The 15,315-nt window shown below is 37.7% G+C and overlaps 1 protein-coding gene across 2 annotated transcripts in view; it reads left to right on the top strand.

Moving 5' to 3' along the window:
• The window catches only part of LOC141393630 (probable phospholipid-transporting ATPase IIB), a 91,918-nt gene extending 76,933 nt beyond the window's left edge, over positions 1 to 14,985 (top strand). For both annotated transcript variants that reach the window (XM_073966923.1, XM_073966924.1), the window contains exons 2-7: positions 242 to 750; positions 815 to 1,143; positions 1,207 to 2,347; positions 2,409 to 3,393; positions 3,466 to 3,539; positions 8,078 to 14,985. In XM_073966923.1, coding sequence (XP_073823024.1) covers positions 242 to 750; positions 815 to 1,143; positions 1,207 to 2,347; positions 2,409 to 3,393; positions 3,466 to 3,539; positions 8,078 to 8,211 — 3,172 coding nt within the window. In that variant the 3' untranslated portion in view covers positions 8,212 to 14,985. The remainder of the gene's footprint in view (positions 1 to 241; positions 751 to 814; positions 1,144 to 1,206; positions 2,348 to 2,408; positions 3,394 to 3,465; positions 3,540 to 8,077) is intronic.
• Positions 14,986 to 15,315: the final 330 nt, after the last annotated feature.

Here is a 15,315-nt window from a genome sequence, read left to right as displayed (position 1 = left end):
ATATCAGAAAACACATGCTTTCAAAAGGGTCTTTAGAAGTCCACATTTTGGAAAAATGTATATCGTTCTAATACGAAAATCAAATCGTATCTCTTGCAAAGAAATTGTAATGCTACTCCTATCAATTTTGTCATCTTCGCATAAACAATCATCACCACTTGAATCTTCCGCAAAACCTAATTTGAATTCATAACCTTAATAATACTAATCATTTTCTTCTTTTCTCTCGCTCTCTTTTTAGCTGCTGGAGAAAATGGTTTGCCCCACGCGAACTACGATCTCGTACCGTCCATTTGGGACGAGCAACAACAGAAAAATTCCCACCGAATGAAATTCGTAATCAAAAGTACAATTTCATATCGTTCCTGCCTCTGGTACTTTTCGAACAGTTTAGATTCTTTTTGAATTTATATTTTCTGTTAATGGCTCTCTCACAATTTATACCCGATATAAGAATTGGCTATCCCTATACCTATTGGGGACCACTGGGATTTGTTCTAACCGTGACAATATGTCGTGAGGCTATCGATGATTATCGACGACATCAACGAGATCGTGAAGTAAATTCACAAAAATATAAACGATTAATTGTTAGCGATACCCGAGGCTATGAAATGGTTCCCTCATCCAAATTGAAAGTTGGTGATATGATTATTGTAGAGAAAAATGAAAGGGTACCAGCTGATTTGGTACTATTGCGTACCAGTGATAAAAGTGGTAGTGTGTTTGTGAGGACCGATCAATTGGATGGTGAGTTGCATAAACATTTCTAATTTATATTCCAGTTTGCTAATGTTCTCTTTTCTTGTTTCAGGTGAAACTGATTGGAAACTACGCTTGGCCGTACCCTATACCCAAAAACTGAACAAGGACTCGGATTTGTTTAACATCGATGCCAGTGTTTATATTGAAAAGCCTCAAAATGATATTCATTCCTTTATTGGCAATTTCTCCATGACCGATGGCAGTGAGGATACTGGCCTAAATGTTGAAAATACATTGTGGGCCAATACTGTGGTGGCTGCTGGCACGGCAACGGGCATTGTTATTTATACTGGCTGTGAAACGAGAAGTGTTATGAACAATTCTCAACCACGTTCCAAAGTGGGTTTATTGGATACAGAAATCAATGGCTTGACTAAGGTAACAACATTTTAAAATATTCTTATTTATCAATGGTATAATCCCCAACACCCCCTTATATAGGTACTCTTCTGTGCTGTCTTGGGCTTATCCCTGGTCATGATGATGCTGAAAGGCTTTAGTGGACCCTGGTATCGTTATATGTTCCGTTTTGTTTTACTCTTCTCCTATATTATACCCATTAGTTTGAGGGTAAATTTGGATATGGGTAAAGCATTTTACTCCTGGCAAATGCAAAATGACCCAGAAATACAAGGCACAGTGGTGCGTTCCACCACCATACCCGAAGAACTGGGTAGAATTTCCTATGTTTTAACCGACAAAACCGGCACCCTTACGCAAAATGAAATGGTCTTCAAGAAAATTCATTTGGGTATTGTTTCTCATGACAATGATACATTCCATCATGTATCGGAAATTATAAGCTCATTGGCTCCTACCATATTTCGTTCAAGCTCTGCCTCAGAATCGAATTCGAAGCCAACCACAATCTACAATAACCGTATGCGTCGTCCAGAAGGTTGGCGTGAATGGGAAGCCGTAAAAGCTTTGGCTTTATGTCACAATGTCACACCCGTTACAGATGAAGATGACAATCGTTCCGTTTCCACTTCATCCACATTCACATCGGGTGGAGGTGGTTCCTCTTCGCCCACAAAATCTGTGATAAACATGGATGTGGCCTCATCGAATGAACATCAATATCAGGCCTCTTCGCCTGATGAAATTGCCTTGGTTAAGTGGACCGAACAAGTGGGTTTGACCTTGATTGCTCGTGACATTACCTCCATGACATTGCAGTTGAGAACCCACAAGAAGTCTTCAGATCAATATCAAAGTGAAGACGATGGTCTTTTGCATTTCCAGATATTGCAAATTTTCCCCTTTACCAGTGAAAGCAAACGTATGGGCATTATTGTGAAAGATTCGCAGACAGGAGAAATTACTTTCTACTTGAAAGGTGCTGATGTGGTTATGCAATCTATTGTCCAGTACAACGATTGGTTAAGTGAAGAGTCTGGCAATATGGCCCGAGAAGGTCTTCGAACATTGGTGGTGGCCAAGAAAGTTTTAAGCGAGGAGCAATATAATGATTTTGAGACAAGGATAAATGCGGCTGGTAGCAGCAAAACCGATAGGGCAGCCAAGGTGGCAGCCGTTGTGGAATCATTGGAAAGAGAAATGGAATTATTGTGTTTGACTGGTAAGTAACAATTGTATAGAATTTTTTTTAATTAATAACTTAACTCCTTTTTCCTTTACAGGTGTTGAAGATCGGCTTCAAGATGGTGTCCGACCAACTTTGGAACTTTTGCGCAATGCTGGTGTCCGTGTATGGATGTTGACGGGTGACAAATTAGAAACCGCATGTTGCATTGCCAAATCTTCTCAGTTGATTGGCCGCAATCAGGGTCTGCATGTTCTAAGACCAGTCAAAACTCGAACCGATGCCCATTTGGAACTAAATCAATTTCGCCGCAAACAAGGCCACGCTCTGGTCATTTCGGGAGAATCATTGGAAGTTTGTCTTCAATATTATCGTTTGGAATTCTTAGAACTGGCAACAGCATGTCCAGCTGTGGTCTGTTGTCGTTGCAGTCCCACACAAAAAGCTCAAGTGGTACAACTTATACAGAAACATACAAAGAAACGTACCTGTGCCATTGGTGATGGTGGTAATGATGTCAGTATGATTCAACAAGCAGATGCCGGTGTTGGTATTGAGGGACGTGAGGGTCGCCAAGCTTCGCTGGCTGGTGATTTCAGTTTACCACAATTTTCTCACATCGCCAAACTGCTGTTGGTTCACGGTCGCCGTTCGTACAAACGTTCAGCTGCCCTTTCACAGTTTGTCATACATCGTGGTCTAATTATTACCACCCTGCAAGCTGTCTTCTCTGCGGTGTTCTATTTGAGTTCAGTTGCATTGTATCAAGGTTTCCTTATGGTGGGCTATTCCACACTCTATACCATGTTTCCAGTATTTTCATTGGTTTTAGATCAAGATATAACATCAACAACGGCTGTTACATATCCTGAACTCTATAAGGATTTGTCGAAGGGGCGCAGTTTAAGTTATAAAACATTCTTTATATGGGTCCTTATCAGCATCTATCAGGGTGGTGTTATTATGTACGGAGCCTTGATATTGTTTGAAGATGAATTCATTCACATTGTGGCTATTAGTTTTACATCGTTGATTATGACAGAACTGATTATGGTGGCATTGACTGTGAGAACATGGCATAGGTAAGTTGAAGTGTTGAAGATGGAAAATCTTGAAATGGGAATTGTATTCACCTTGTTTTTGTTTAATTTCAGACTAATGGTGCTAGCCGAATTATTCAGTTTAGCTTTATATTTGATATCGCTGTTTGTTTTACATGAGTATTTTGGTAAGTTTAAGTTTAACAATTTATTTCAATTATTTTGCAGAAGCGGAATTCGTTTCTTAAATAGTTGTGTATTTTAAGTCTTCGTGAAATTAAGTTAGTTGTCGCTCTAAGTCCACTAATCCAGCAGGTAACTAAGGTTGTATAAGATCTCGGCGACGTAAGAAACAAACGTCTTCGTTGCATACATTTCTACATCGGAAATGGGATAGGTTTAAGGATGTCAGCAGTCACTTTACTCCGACACCTTTGCTCCATTGTGTTCTTGGGTACTAGAAGAGTTAAGATAGAGATATATGGGATTCAAATGTAAAGATTAGGATATAATGGAGTGGAATGGAATATGTGAAGAAAGTAAAATATAGGGGGTTATTTTGAACGAAAATTTCCCGTGAATTTTCTCTTTCCGCCGTTTTAACTTAAAGGAGAAAGCGAAAAAACTCACGCGGAATTTATAACCCCCATAGAATTCAAATTTCAGTGGTATAATCTCCTGTATCCCGGACCTTAGGTACTCTTCTGTGCTGTCTTGGGTTTTTTCCTAGTCATGATGATGCTGAAAGGCTTTAGTGGACCATGTTATCGTTATATCGTTGAGAGTAAATTTGGATATAGACAAGCCTTTTACTCCTTCTTAAAGTTGAGGGTGAAGATGAATAAATTTTCATGACGCGATACGGGGGCTTACGTCACAACATTTCAGCATTCGATATGTCATCCTGAATGGAAGATTTAATCTCCATTCTACAAGGCATCTTGAGCGCGGGAAAGTGTGACTGACCAAAGGTTATCCAGGTAGTTCCAGGTAGTGATCTCCTACCCATCATCGATCCCCCAACAATGTTTACAGTGGGGTATCTATAAACTGTATTTGAATAGAGCCTCGTTGATACCGACTCAACGAGTAATAGGCTTAGTTGTCAAGTCCTTCCTGCGGTAAGGAGGCAATGCCACGTTCGACCTCTTGTCCTTCCACTAAAACAATGATGTATGGATATCATAACTTAACACTAAAAATTTGGCCTTATGTTGGTGTGGATGCCTTGGCACCATCAGTCTACGCTTCCACAAGTGCTACAACCTCCCTCTAGTTGACAATCAGGAACATGAACACGGACAACGACTCTTCAATTGCACCTACCACATCGCAATGTACTCCAACTATGGGCGGGGACGATAGCCCGGGACTCGACTTGATTAATGACAGTCTGAGCAGACATGTAGTGAGCTCCTCACAAAAATTGAGGAGAATTTTTCCCCTCGCAGCAGTGTGAAAAGCAAACAGGTCGTCAATGTGAACGACTTAACTCTGATCAATGGGTACGAAATAATGGACACTACCATTGTTCCCTACCCCGATCGAGCTGAGTCGCCACATTCGTCCGGAAAGGTTGCAGTTCCAACCTGCTCAGAGGGGCATAAATTAGCAATGTCGGATGAATCCGATAAACCACCACTTCTTAGACAGGATGCGCAGAAGAGATTGTCAGAGAGTGTGATGAAACCAAGGACAACATGGATGAGTCACAAAAACCCTCTACCCCTAAAACGCCTTGAGAAAATAAGCTTTTGGACAGAATGCGATATCGTATTGCAAGCGATATGTCAAAAAGACCCCAAAAACATAAACGATAGGGAATTTAAGTTTATTCGGACGAACCTAAAGTTTATGAGGAAGTTCGAGAGGAAATATCCTCACTTAGCGGTAAGGGATTTTCTAATTAATGAAATTCCCACCTCGAGTGATATGTGGAGCCCGTCGCATCTCCTATAAATGTGACGACAGAAGGCCTCTCCTCCACTCCAACAACAAATCAGGCTAAATCACAGCCCTAACAGGTAAAAAAACTAGACCTAAAAAATCAAAGACTGTTGCCTCTCCAAACCCTTCTGCAGCCCCTTCTTCAAAGCCCTTAAACAAGGCGATGGAGGTGGGTTAGTTGATGGGCAGGGGCAAGCAATCTCTTTAAGTCGGTGCGGAGGCGGACAGAGGAGATTATGATGGGTCTGTGGCGGCGTCGGTCTCTTCCAAGGCCGGTGATCCCTCGTCGACCAAATCGGCTACACCGATGGGATGAGGTCCTCAGAGGAGCAACCTCCAGCTGCGAAGAGGTCAACGCTGCCACAGTCGGTCAACTAGACTGTCTCGTCTGCTTCAAAGTCGAACAAGGGTGGTTCGAAGGATAGCAGCAGTGGGCTTAAAACCTCCACAGCTGCTGTCAGTTCGCAAAAACCTTACGAGTCAGTGGTGAACAAGGGTAGTGCGAAGGTCAACATTGGGAAGAATAAAACCTGCCTAGTTGTTGTCCCTACGCAAAAACCTTGCGGACCACCGAAGAAGAGTAACGAAGGATCTTCGTCTGGAGAAATGCTGAATCAAGCAGAAGCACCATGCTGTGCGACCGACAGTTCTGGATGACATGAGAGTTGCCATCATTGACAAGTCTGACCCCAATGGACCCCAGTGGTTGCAAATAGAGGGTCATCTTAGAGCAGCCATGCACGCGTCTTTACGAAAAAGTTAACTACAACTCTCTTTCCCATACAAAAACCCAAAATAGCATTCTCTTCTTGTGCACTTGTGTCTTAGAGACACCCTTATCTCAGGCGAGGTGGATCAAATCAGGGTAATGCTAGATTTCCTTAAGTCCACTATTGTTGGCCTCGGTCCCCTTTGGGAGAGGAGCAGACAGCGGCAGTTGTCGTTACCGAGATTCTGTGTGGTACGATCACTTTGGTTAGTCGACAAGCAGAACGATGGTCTTCGAATGGAAAACTGTAGAATTCTTAGTTCCTTTCCGAAGAACGGCGGCCTGGTCGTGTGGAGTCTTTACCTTTTTTGATCTTTAGGTCTCAATACCTGCTCAACCTTCACATCTTGAAGCTGAGTTTACCTTGATACCTCCTTGGGCTTGACACGTTTCAGATTTGCCATACTGCCACCAGAACTGGAGATTTCCACAATCGCAACCCCGTCAATGATAAATTATAAATTATTATACTCATCAACTGGCAGACAAATCGTCACAAAGCTAATCCGAGTTACTTCATTGCTCTATTTATTGCTTTGTCCGGAAACCAACAATGTTTTTAAAGTATCTGGTAGTTTAAAGACCCCGGCCCCGAAGCTTTCGTTCATCTTAGATTCATCTCTATATATTACCAGACCAACAAAAGAAGGCCTTCCTTTCTCCATCCCATGTATCCTTATATCAATTTCCTTTACTATTGAGAGCTTTATATATTGATTCAAGCTTTAAAATATTGGAAGCTTCCACTAAAGTCTGTGCTTTTGCGGCGAAATTGATTAAACTGCCTTAAATTTGACTTCAAATTTATTTGATCCCAGATTACAAACATTTTTATACCCTCAGCATTTATGCTAACGAGGGTATATACACTTTCATACGGGCAAAATTTGCCTCATCGAAATAATGGTTTTAGACCCCAAGTATGTGTGGACGAAATGTGTTTCAGACAATTTGGAGTTGATTTAGCCATGTTCGTCCGTCTGTCTGTCTGGAGCGCACAATAACTCTCGAACGGATCAATCGATTCGATCGACAATTTAAACTTAGTTTAAGTTCGAAGATGCGTTATATCGGTCCACTCCTTCGGGTACCTCCCACAAAAAATTTGGGATAAGTTCAGTTTAGGACCTGCTCTCGAATCGCTTTGATTTTTGTTTTAGCAGCTTGTATTCACTGCCCCCTATACGACGTTACAAGTTTCATCAAGGGCTAGTCCACACTTCCTGAGAAAGTAGCCCCAAAGTTGCAAAAAAACCCCCTATGACACCGTGTGAGGTAGTTGGAGCGCAAGATAACTCTCGAACGGATCTGCCGATTCGGTCCAAAATTTGGCCTTAGTAATATTTTGTCCAAACATAGTTTAAATTCGAAGATAAGCCATATCGGTCGACTCCTTCAGGTACCTCCCCCACAAAAGTTCAAAAATGTTCGGAAAAATTGTTCGTACGCTATCTCTTAAAGGGAGTGGCCGAATTGGTCCACACTTTACACATCCTAATATATCTACCAGATATAGATCAGGTTCAAATATGGACTATGCTTGTCCACTCCATCCGGTACCTCCCACACAAAATTTCGGATAAGTTCACTTTAAGACCTAATATCGACTTACTTTGATTTTTGTTGAAGCAACTTGCATTCGCTGCCTCAATTACGATGGTAAAATTTTTTTCAAGGGCAAGTCAATACTTCTTGAGCAAACAGCCCGAAGGGTGTACAAACCCCCTATGGCACCATATGTAGTGGTCAATGTCGATCCATTCCTTTAAGTATCTCCGCAAAACTTTTGATCTTTAATCCTAATCAACATTTTTGTCGGTTCATACATCCTAAAATTTAAAAACCCTCTAAATACATACGTTTTTTGGGAAAAATTGTTTCAATATACACAGGCTGAGGGTATATCTCTGTTGGCTAAGCCGACTGATACTTTTTTACTTGTTACATTAATATTTTCCACCTTTTTTTTCATTCAATTTATTAAAGTTTTATCATTTCCTCTTCTTACAGATTGGGAATTTATATCCTCATACGATTTCCTATGGAAGGTCTCCATTATTACCCTGGTATCCTGTTTACCTTTGTATATAATTAAATTTTTACGCAAGAAATGTTCACCGCCTTCATATTTGAAATTAACATAAATCTGTTGAAGATGTGCGTAAGTATGTATGTACTGCGTGTGATGTGCTTGAGCTCGTCTATTTTTTACATTCGACGACAAATTTTTACAAGAAAATGTCTTTTTTATTATTATTTTTTTTTTCTTTAATCTAATTATTACTATTAATAATATGAAGTAATTTTAATAATTTTTTAAGTATAACTTATATGTAGTGTGTATATCATAAAAAAACTCCTCCTTTCCTCAAGAAAAGGATAATTTGTTTATGTTAATTTTTTATTTAAATTTAAACAAATTTTGTTAATCAATTGTGTTTTATATTATTAAATATTATTTAAGAAAGCTTTAAGTTGAATCCCCATCCCTTAGCCCTCATTAAATTGAAAAAAAAAACAATTGAAAATTCTAAAATGAAACTTAATGCGAGCAAAGAAGTTATGGCAAAGGCGGCGTCAATATCCTAGGAAATCTCATTTGTAATGTAAATTTTATGTTTATGGTAAAAAACAAAGAAGTGTTAAATCAAATTTAATACCATTTCTTTAGTTATTTTTTATGATAATTTTGTAAGCTATTTTTGTTACAAAACCCCCCGCTCCCCTCAAAACGCCTTTTTGCTAATAATCTTCATGATAAAGAAAGTGATAATTAATTTAGTTTATCTCATGTTGCTAAAAACGATACAAAACAAACAATTAATTAGGATATTAAACAAATTCCAAAACAAAACACAATAATATTGATACTTCCCCCCACCCTTCATAACTATTTCTTATTTTGTTAGCCTTGCAAAAGCATACAAAAACTATTCACCCGCAAAACTTTATAAAAATGCATTTCTTCTTATTGTTTATTAAAAACTATACCTATTTGTTTTGCAAATCACATAATATATTTTTTAGTTAACTATTTAACAGAATAAACCAAATATTATTTAAAAACCCCAATAAGGAACCCAAGCCTAATCTAATCTTATTGACTTATTATTGAAGGATGTTAGTACCAACAACAACAACAAAGTGAAGAACTAATAAATTCATAGATTGATAAATAATGTCTAAAAAATCTACCAAAAACCATATTACAACAAAAAGGTGAAAAAAGTAAACAATGATATAGATTTTTTTTAATTTATTTACAAAAAGAATGAATGCAAATAAAATTACAACAAAATATATATTTAAAAGAGTTATATATTGACAAAAGAATGCAAATTTTTATCTTTTAAAATTTTAGAATAACAACATGTTATGTTCTTACGGAGGTGGTCGATTGAATGAAAGACGATGTTTAAACATAACAATCAATTCATTTATTGAATAAAACTTTAAGTTGTTTTATGAATTGAAATAAAGTATTAATTATGAAGAACAATGAAATATGACGAAATATGTACAGATGAGATGTCTATTAATTGGTGGTTGCAAAGTAACTAACTGACTGTGTACTGACAATGAGTAGAGAGAGATAATAACTTAAAACTACTGATGCATGCAACACTGCTATGATGCTGCCAGATTGTTGCATTTTATGTGGTAGTACTAGGGTTACCCTAATATCTCCCCTTTTAAGTTTGAACCGGGCTTCTGGATATTACTTCAACTGGCTGTCTTCTCTGTGTGATCCTTCTTGGTTGATAGTTGATGATGGGTGAACTTGGTGGAGTAATGAAATCTTCACTTGACTGTTGTGATGCTGTATAATCCGTAGTAGGCAATTGAATGTTGAAGTCTTGAAGTAATATATCAAGAGGTAATGCGTTGTCTGATGATGGAGGAACCTCATCTGCTAATCTTGTTCGAAGTTGATCTGCATGAGCCTTGATTAACTTTTTGCGACTTCCGACCCATATTGCTGTGTCGTAAGTGACTGTACCTGTTCTGTTGATTATTTCTCCAGGAACCCATTCTGATTTGTTGTGACGGAACTCTTTTGCATATACTAAATCTCCTGGCTTGAACGATTTAGGCTTAGTTCCGTGTTTGGCATTATACTGATTTTCCATTTTCTCGTTTCTTTCCAGAGCTGATGTTGAAGGCTTTCTAAGAGCGTCGAATATGGTTCTCATTTTGCGTCCTATAAATGCTTCTGCAGGTGATGAACCATTTGGTGAATTTACATTTGGCATAGATCTGTATACTTCTTGAAACTTGCAAAGTATTTCCGGTATCGTTCCTTCCCCTTCCATTTTTTTGAGTGATCTTTTGAATGTGTCAACAAACCTTTCGGCTTGTCCGTTTGAGCTGGGATGAAAACGAACTGTGCGTGTATGTTGAATGGCTCTTTCCTTGCACCATTGCTCAAAATTGTTTGAACAGAACTGTGTTCCATTGTCTGACACGAGCTGCTCCGGGTTTCCGAATTGTGAAACGTATTCGTTCATTAATTTTATTGTAGACGTAGCTGTGATTGACGATGTTTGATAAATTACTGGATACTTTGAGTATGCATCCACTATTAAGAGATAGTAAAATCCTTTAATTGGACCAGCGTAGTCGATGTGAACTCGTTCTAGCGGTCTTGTTGTTAATGGCCATGATGATAAGTCTGTCTTGACTGGATTTTTACATACTAATTGACAATTTTGACATCTTTTGACGTAGTCTTCAATATCTTTGTCTATGTTGGGCCAATAGACATAACTCCTTGCGAGCGTTTTGCATTTTTCAATTGCGAAATGTCCACGATGAAGTTGTGTTAAAATTTTCTTCCTGAATTTTTGTGGAATGATTATTCTTGAATTTAAAAGTAGACATCCGTCAACCTGTGATAATTCATCCTTATGTTTGAAATAAGGTGCTACTTGTTGGTCCACTTGATTTTGTTTTTCAGGCCATCCTTTTTCCATGTATGATAAAATTTTCTGAAAAATTTTATCAGATTTTGTTTCTTCTGCAATCATAGCATTTGTTACTGGAAATTTTGATATTGATTCATTTAAATCTTTTTGTATGTCCTGCTCAAAGTTGATTGATGCTATTATGAAATCATCTGAAGGCTTCTCATGAGATTTTATAAGCCTTGAGAGAACATCGGCATGTCCGAAGTCTTGAGTGTTCGTATACTTGATGTCAAAATCATAACCAAGTAGAATTAGCGCCCATCTTTGAAGTCTATTCGCTGTATAAACAGGTATGCCTTTTTTAGACCCAAATATGGCTAATAATGGTTTATGGTCTGTATGAAGAGTGAATTTTCGACCAAGTATCATACGGTGAAATTTTTGTACTGCAAAAATTAAAGCGAGACCTTCCTTTTCAATTTGACTATAATTTCTTTCTGCAGGAGTCAATGACCTTGAAATATGATGAATTGCTTTCATACTTCCATTTGGAAATGTATGATATATAACAGCACCAATACCATGACTTGATGCGTCAGCTGCTATATGGACTGGTAAATTTGGATCATAGTGTGTGAGCAAGAGATCTGATGAAAGAATACTTTTGAATTTATCTAGTGCTGCCTGGCACTCGGTTGTCCATTTGAAATGAGCTTCCTTCTTTAAAAGGTCATCAAGAGGCTTTCTCAGATTTCTCATATTAGGAACATATTTTCCATAATGATTAATTGAACCTAATAAAGATCTTACCTCGGATATATTTTCAGGCACTTTGAGCTGTTGAACGGCTTTGATTTTTTCTGGATCTGGACGTATTCCTGTTTTATCAATTATTTGTCCCAAATAAATAATTGAGCTTTGAAAGAACGCACATTTTTCAAATTTTAGACGAAATCCGAATTCTTGAATACGTTGCAGTAATGTTTGTAAGGATTGCTTATGCTGTTCAATGTCTGGACTGGCAATCATAATATCATCGATATATGCCTTAACGCCATCTATACCTGTGCATAGTTGATCCATTATTCGTTGAAATGCACCTGGTGCACATTTCACTCCTGGAGGTAATCTGTTGAATTTGAACAATCCCTTGTGGGTGTTGACTGTTAACAACTCCTTACTGTCGTCATCTACTTCTGTTTGTAGGTAGGCGTCTGATAGATCCAAATGGGTAAAAACTGTGCAGTTGTGACATTCTGCAAAAATCTCTTCTGGTGTAGGCAACGGATATTGATTAGGTTCTATGGCATTGTTTAGACCTGTTGAATAGTCTCCGCAAATTCTTACTTTTCCATTGCGTTTACTTACGACTATAGGTGCTGCCCACTTTGATGTGTCCACTGGAGTTATTATACCTAAATTTTCAAGACGTTGCAGTTCGGTTTCTATTTCACTGCGTGCTGCGTATGGAACTGGTCTTTTCGGTATAAAAACTTCTTTTGCATTTGGAAGTACCTTGATGTTTACTTTTGTTTTGGTACATAAACCCATTGAACTGTTGTCAAAAACTTCTTTGAATGATGATTTTATTTTTGATATTTCATCGTTGAAATTTATTTGATGACACCATGCTGTAATTGGAATGTTCCATAAATTAAATTTCTGAATCCAATCTATGCCCATTACATTTAGTGATTCCACGTCTGAAATATAGCATTCCACTATTTCACATTTATCTCCTATTGAGACTTCGGTTGAACATTTAGCTAGAAATTTCATCTCCTCAGCATTTGCAGCATTGGCGGTCTCTGTTGTTGGGGTTGTTTCAGGTTTTCCTATGCGTTTCCAAGTTGACTCAGAAATTATGCTTATGTCGGAGGCTGTATCCACTTGTAATTTCACTTGTTTTGAATTAATACTCACTGTGACATATTTTCTTAATTCCTTGAAGTGTACTTGCTTTGTTGACAATATAGTTTTTGTATTGAATTTTGATTTATTCTTGTTGAAATTCTGATGAGTCACACTGTTCTTCTTAGAATTTTGGTCATGATTGGTTTTGCTCTGTTGAGGTTTGTTGTTGTTGTGATTTGATTTGCTCTGCCTGTGCATGCTGTTGCAAAAACCATCTTTGTGACCAATCTGTTGACACTTGGTACACTTGTGCTTGGAGTAGGGGCAATGTTTTGCATAATGCATATCTCCACAATACCAACATGCTGTTTTTGGTATCTTTTGTTTTTGTTGAGGCTTACCAATTTTGTTGCACTGTTTTTGGCTTCCCTCAATTAGTGCTGTGTCACTTTTCAAATCCAAAATGCTTTGTGTTTCATCAACTAGCTTTTCTAGGTTGACTACTTCCTTACTTTCATTGAGATGCCGTAATAAACGGATTCTGATGTCACTGTCTTGTGATGATTTGAGACCAAGTATGAAAATTAAACACTTGAACTGGTCTATAGTTAAGTCATCCAGTTTAAAAAGTTCACACTGAAGATTGACACGACTGGCGTATTCTTTAAAATCTTCATTTTCCATCTTTGTAATTTGGAGACACTTATAACGTAGACTTACTTGTGTTTCTGTTCTGCCAAATAGTCTTGTAAGATGCTTGATTGTGTCTGCCAATGAAAGTTCTTGAGGTTGTTTTGGTAACACGAAATTCTTGAATCGTTCATGAATGCGATTGGACATTTTTCTCCACAAAAGTCCTACTTTGTCTGCATCGTCCAGTGCACTTGCTTCCCTTTCGAAGATGTGTTTAAAACGATTGTACCACGATTCAAATAATAAACCACTGTCAGGCTCATAGTGAAAATCCGTCATGGAATTAGCTAAAGATTCCATGAGGTGAGCTTTTGCCACTGATGATTCACCTGGAATTGATGATGAAACTGTGTTTGCACCTTGTTGTCCAGCGATGATTTGTGTGAGTTTGTTGAGCAAATCCTGTTGATTCGCAAGTATTTGTAAAATATTCGCTTGTTCCGACATGTCTAGATTGTTCTAGTGTCTGTGGTTTTCAGCCGTTACAATTTTGTTAGAGACGCTGCCGTTGTATGTCTGTATGTGTGAGCTGCAAAAATGATGAAATTCCAACGTTGTAGTGGTGTGTGTGTTGAGCTGAAAAAATTTATGTATATGTGAGACTGCAAACTGTTGTTTGTGTGAGTGTTGATCGCTGAAGATTTCTTGAAAATTCTTGTTAGAATATTCCTGATGAACTTGCGCCTGTGCGTTTTGATGTTTTCCTTGAAAATCTTCCTGCCACAACTGTTATTGTGTGCGATGTCTTGATGTTATTACGCAGCCTTGTTGAAAGTTCTGATGAAATTGTGAAATTCCTTTTGTTACTGTGTGAGCGGTTTTTGATTCACAATCCTCGTCGCCAAATTGTTAGCGAGAATGATACATCTTTGTTCCAAAATCCTCGTCGCCAAATTGTTATGTTCTTACGGAGGTGGTCGATTGAATGAAAGACGATGTTTAAACATAACAATCAATTCATTTATTGAATAAAACTTTAAGTTGTTTTATGAATTGAAATAAAGTATTAATTATGAAGAACAATGAAATATGACGAAATATGTACAGATGAGATGTCTATTAATTGGTGGTTGCAAAGTAACTAACTGACTGTGTACTGACAATGAGTAGAGAGAGATAATAACTTAAAACTACTGATGCATGCAACACTGCTATGATGCTGCCAGATTGTTGCATTTTATGTGGTAGTACTAGGGTTACCCTAATACAACAATAACATAACAAACATTCAAGTCTTTATAAATGAGTTAATCTTGCATAACTCTAGCGTGTGAAAAATTGTATGTAACGAATACTGGTTTTAAAGTAAAAGATTGCAAGCATTAAAAGAAAAGTAAACTGAAACTGCAATTCTAAACGAAAATTCGAAAAGAAAAAAATACAGAGAAAGTTATATATGTATTATATATATATGAAATTAAAGAGCAAAATGTCAATAAAAATATTAAATTAACAAATTAAAAATCAATCAAATTTGTGGTTTTTCTTTTTTTTAATACGAAATGAAGGTAGAAGAGGATTCTACGGAAGAATGCTCTTTGTGAAGGTTAGTATCTAGGTGTGAATTGAGTTATCAAAGAATATTGAACGAAATACTCCAAACAATTTATGCAGAATAAAAATTTGTGTGGCACTGGAATGGTGATTCACAATTTGCGGGTCTAAAAAAGTTTCATTGAAAATGATAGTCGTCATATTGATGTTCCACTGTTAAAGAATTGGTATTTTGTACAGTGGAACCTTTCCGGTAATTTTAGGTTTGGCCTCAGAGATCATGTGATTCAATAGATGGCG

Source organism: Musca autumnalis, unplaced genomic scaffold (genome assembly GCF_047663935.1).
Source record: "Musca autumnalis isolate F117 unplaced genomic scaffold, ASM4766393v1 scaffold_2, whole genome shotgun sequence".
Classification (NCBI taxonomy): Eukaryota; Metazoa; Arthropoda; class Insecta; order Diptera; family Muscidae; genus Musca; species Musca autumnalis.
The sequence above is the reverse complement of the archived record's forward strand: the minus strand, read 5'-3'. Positions and strand labels throughout refer to the sequence as shown.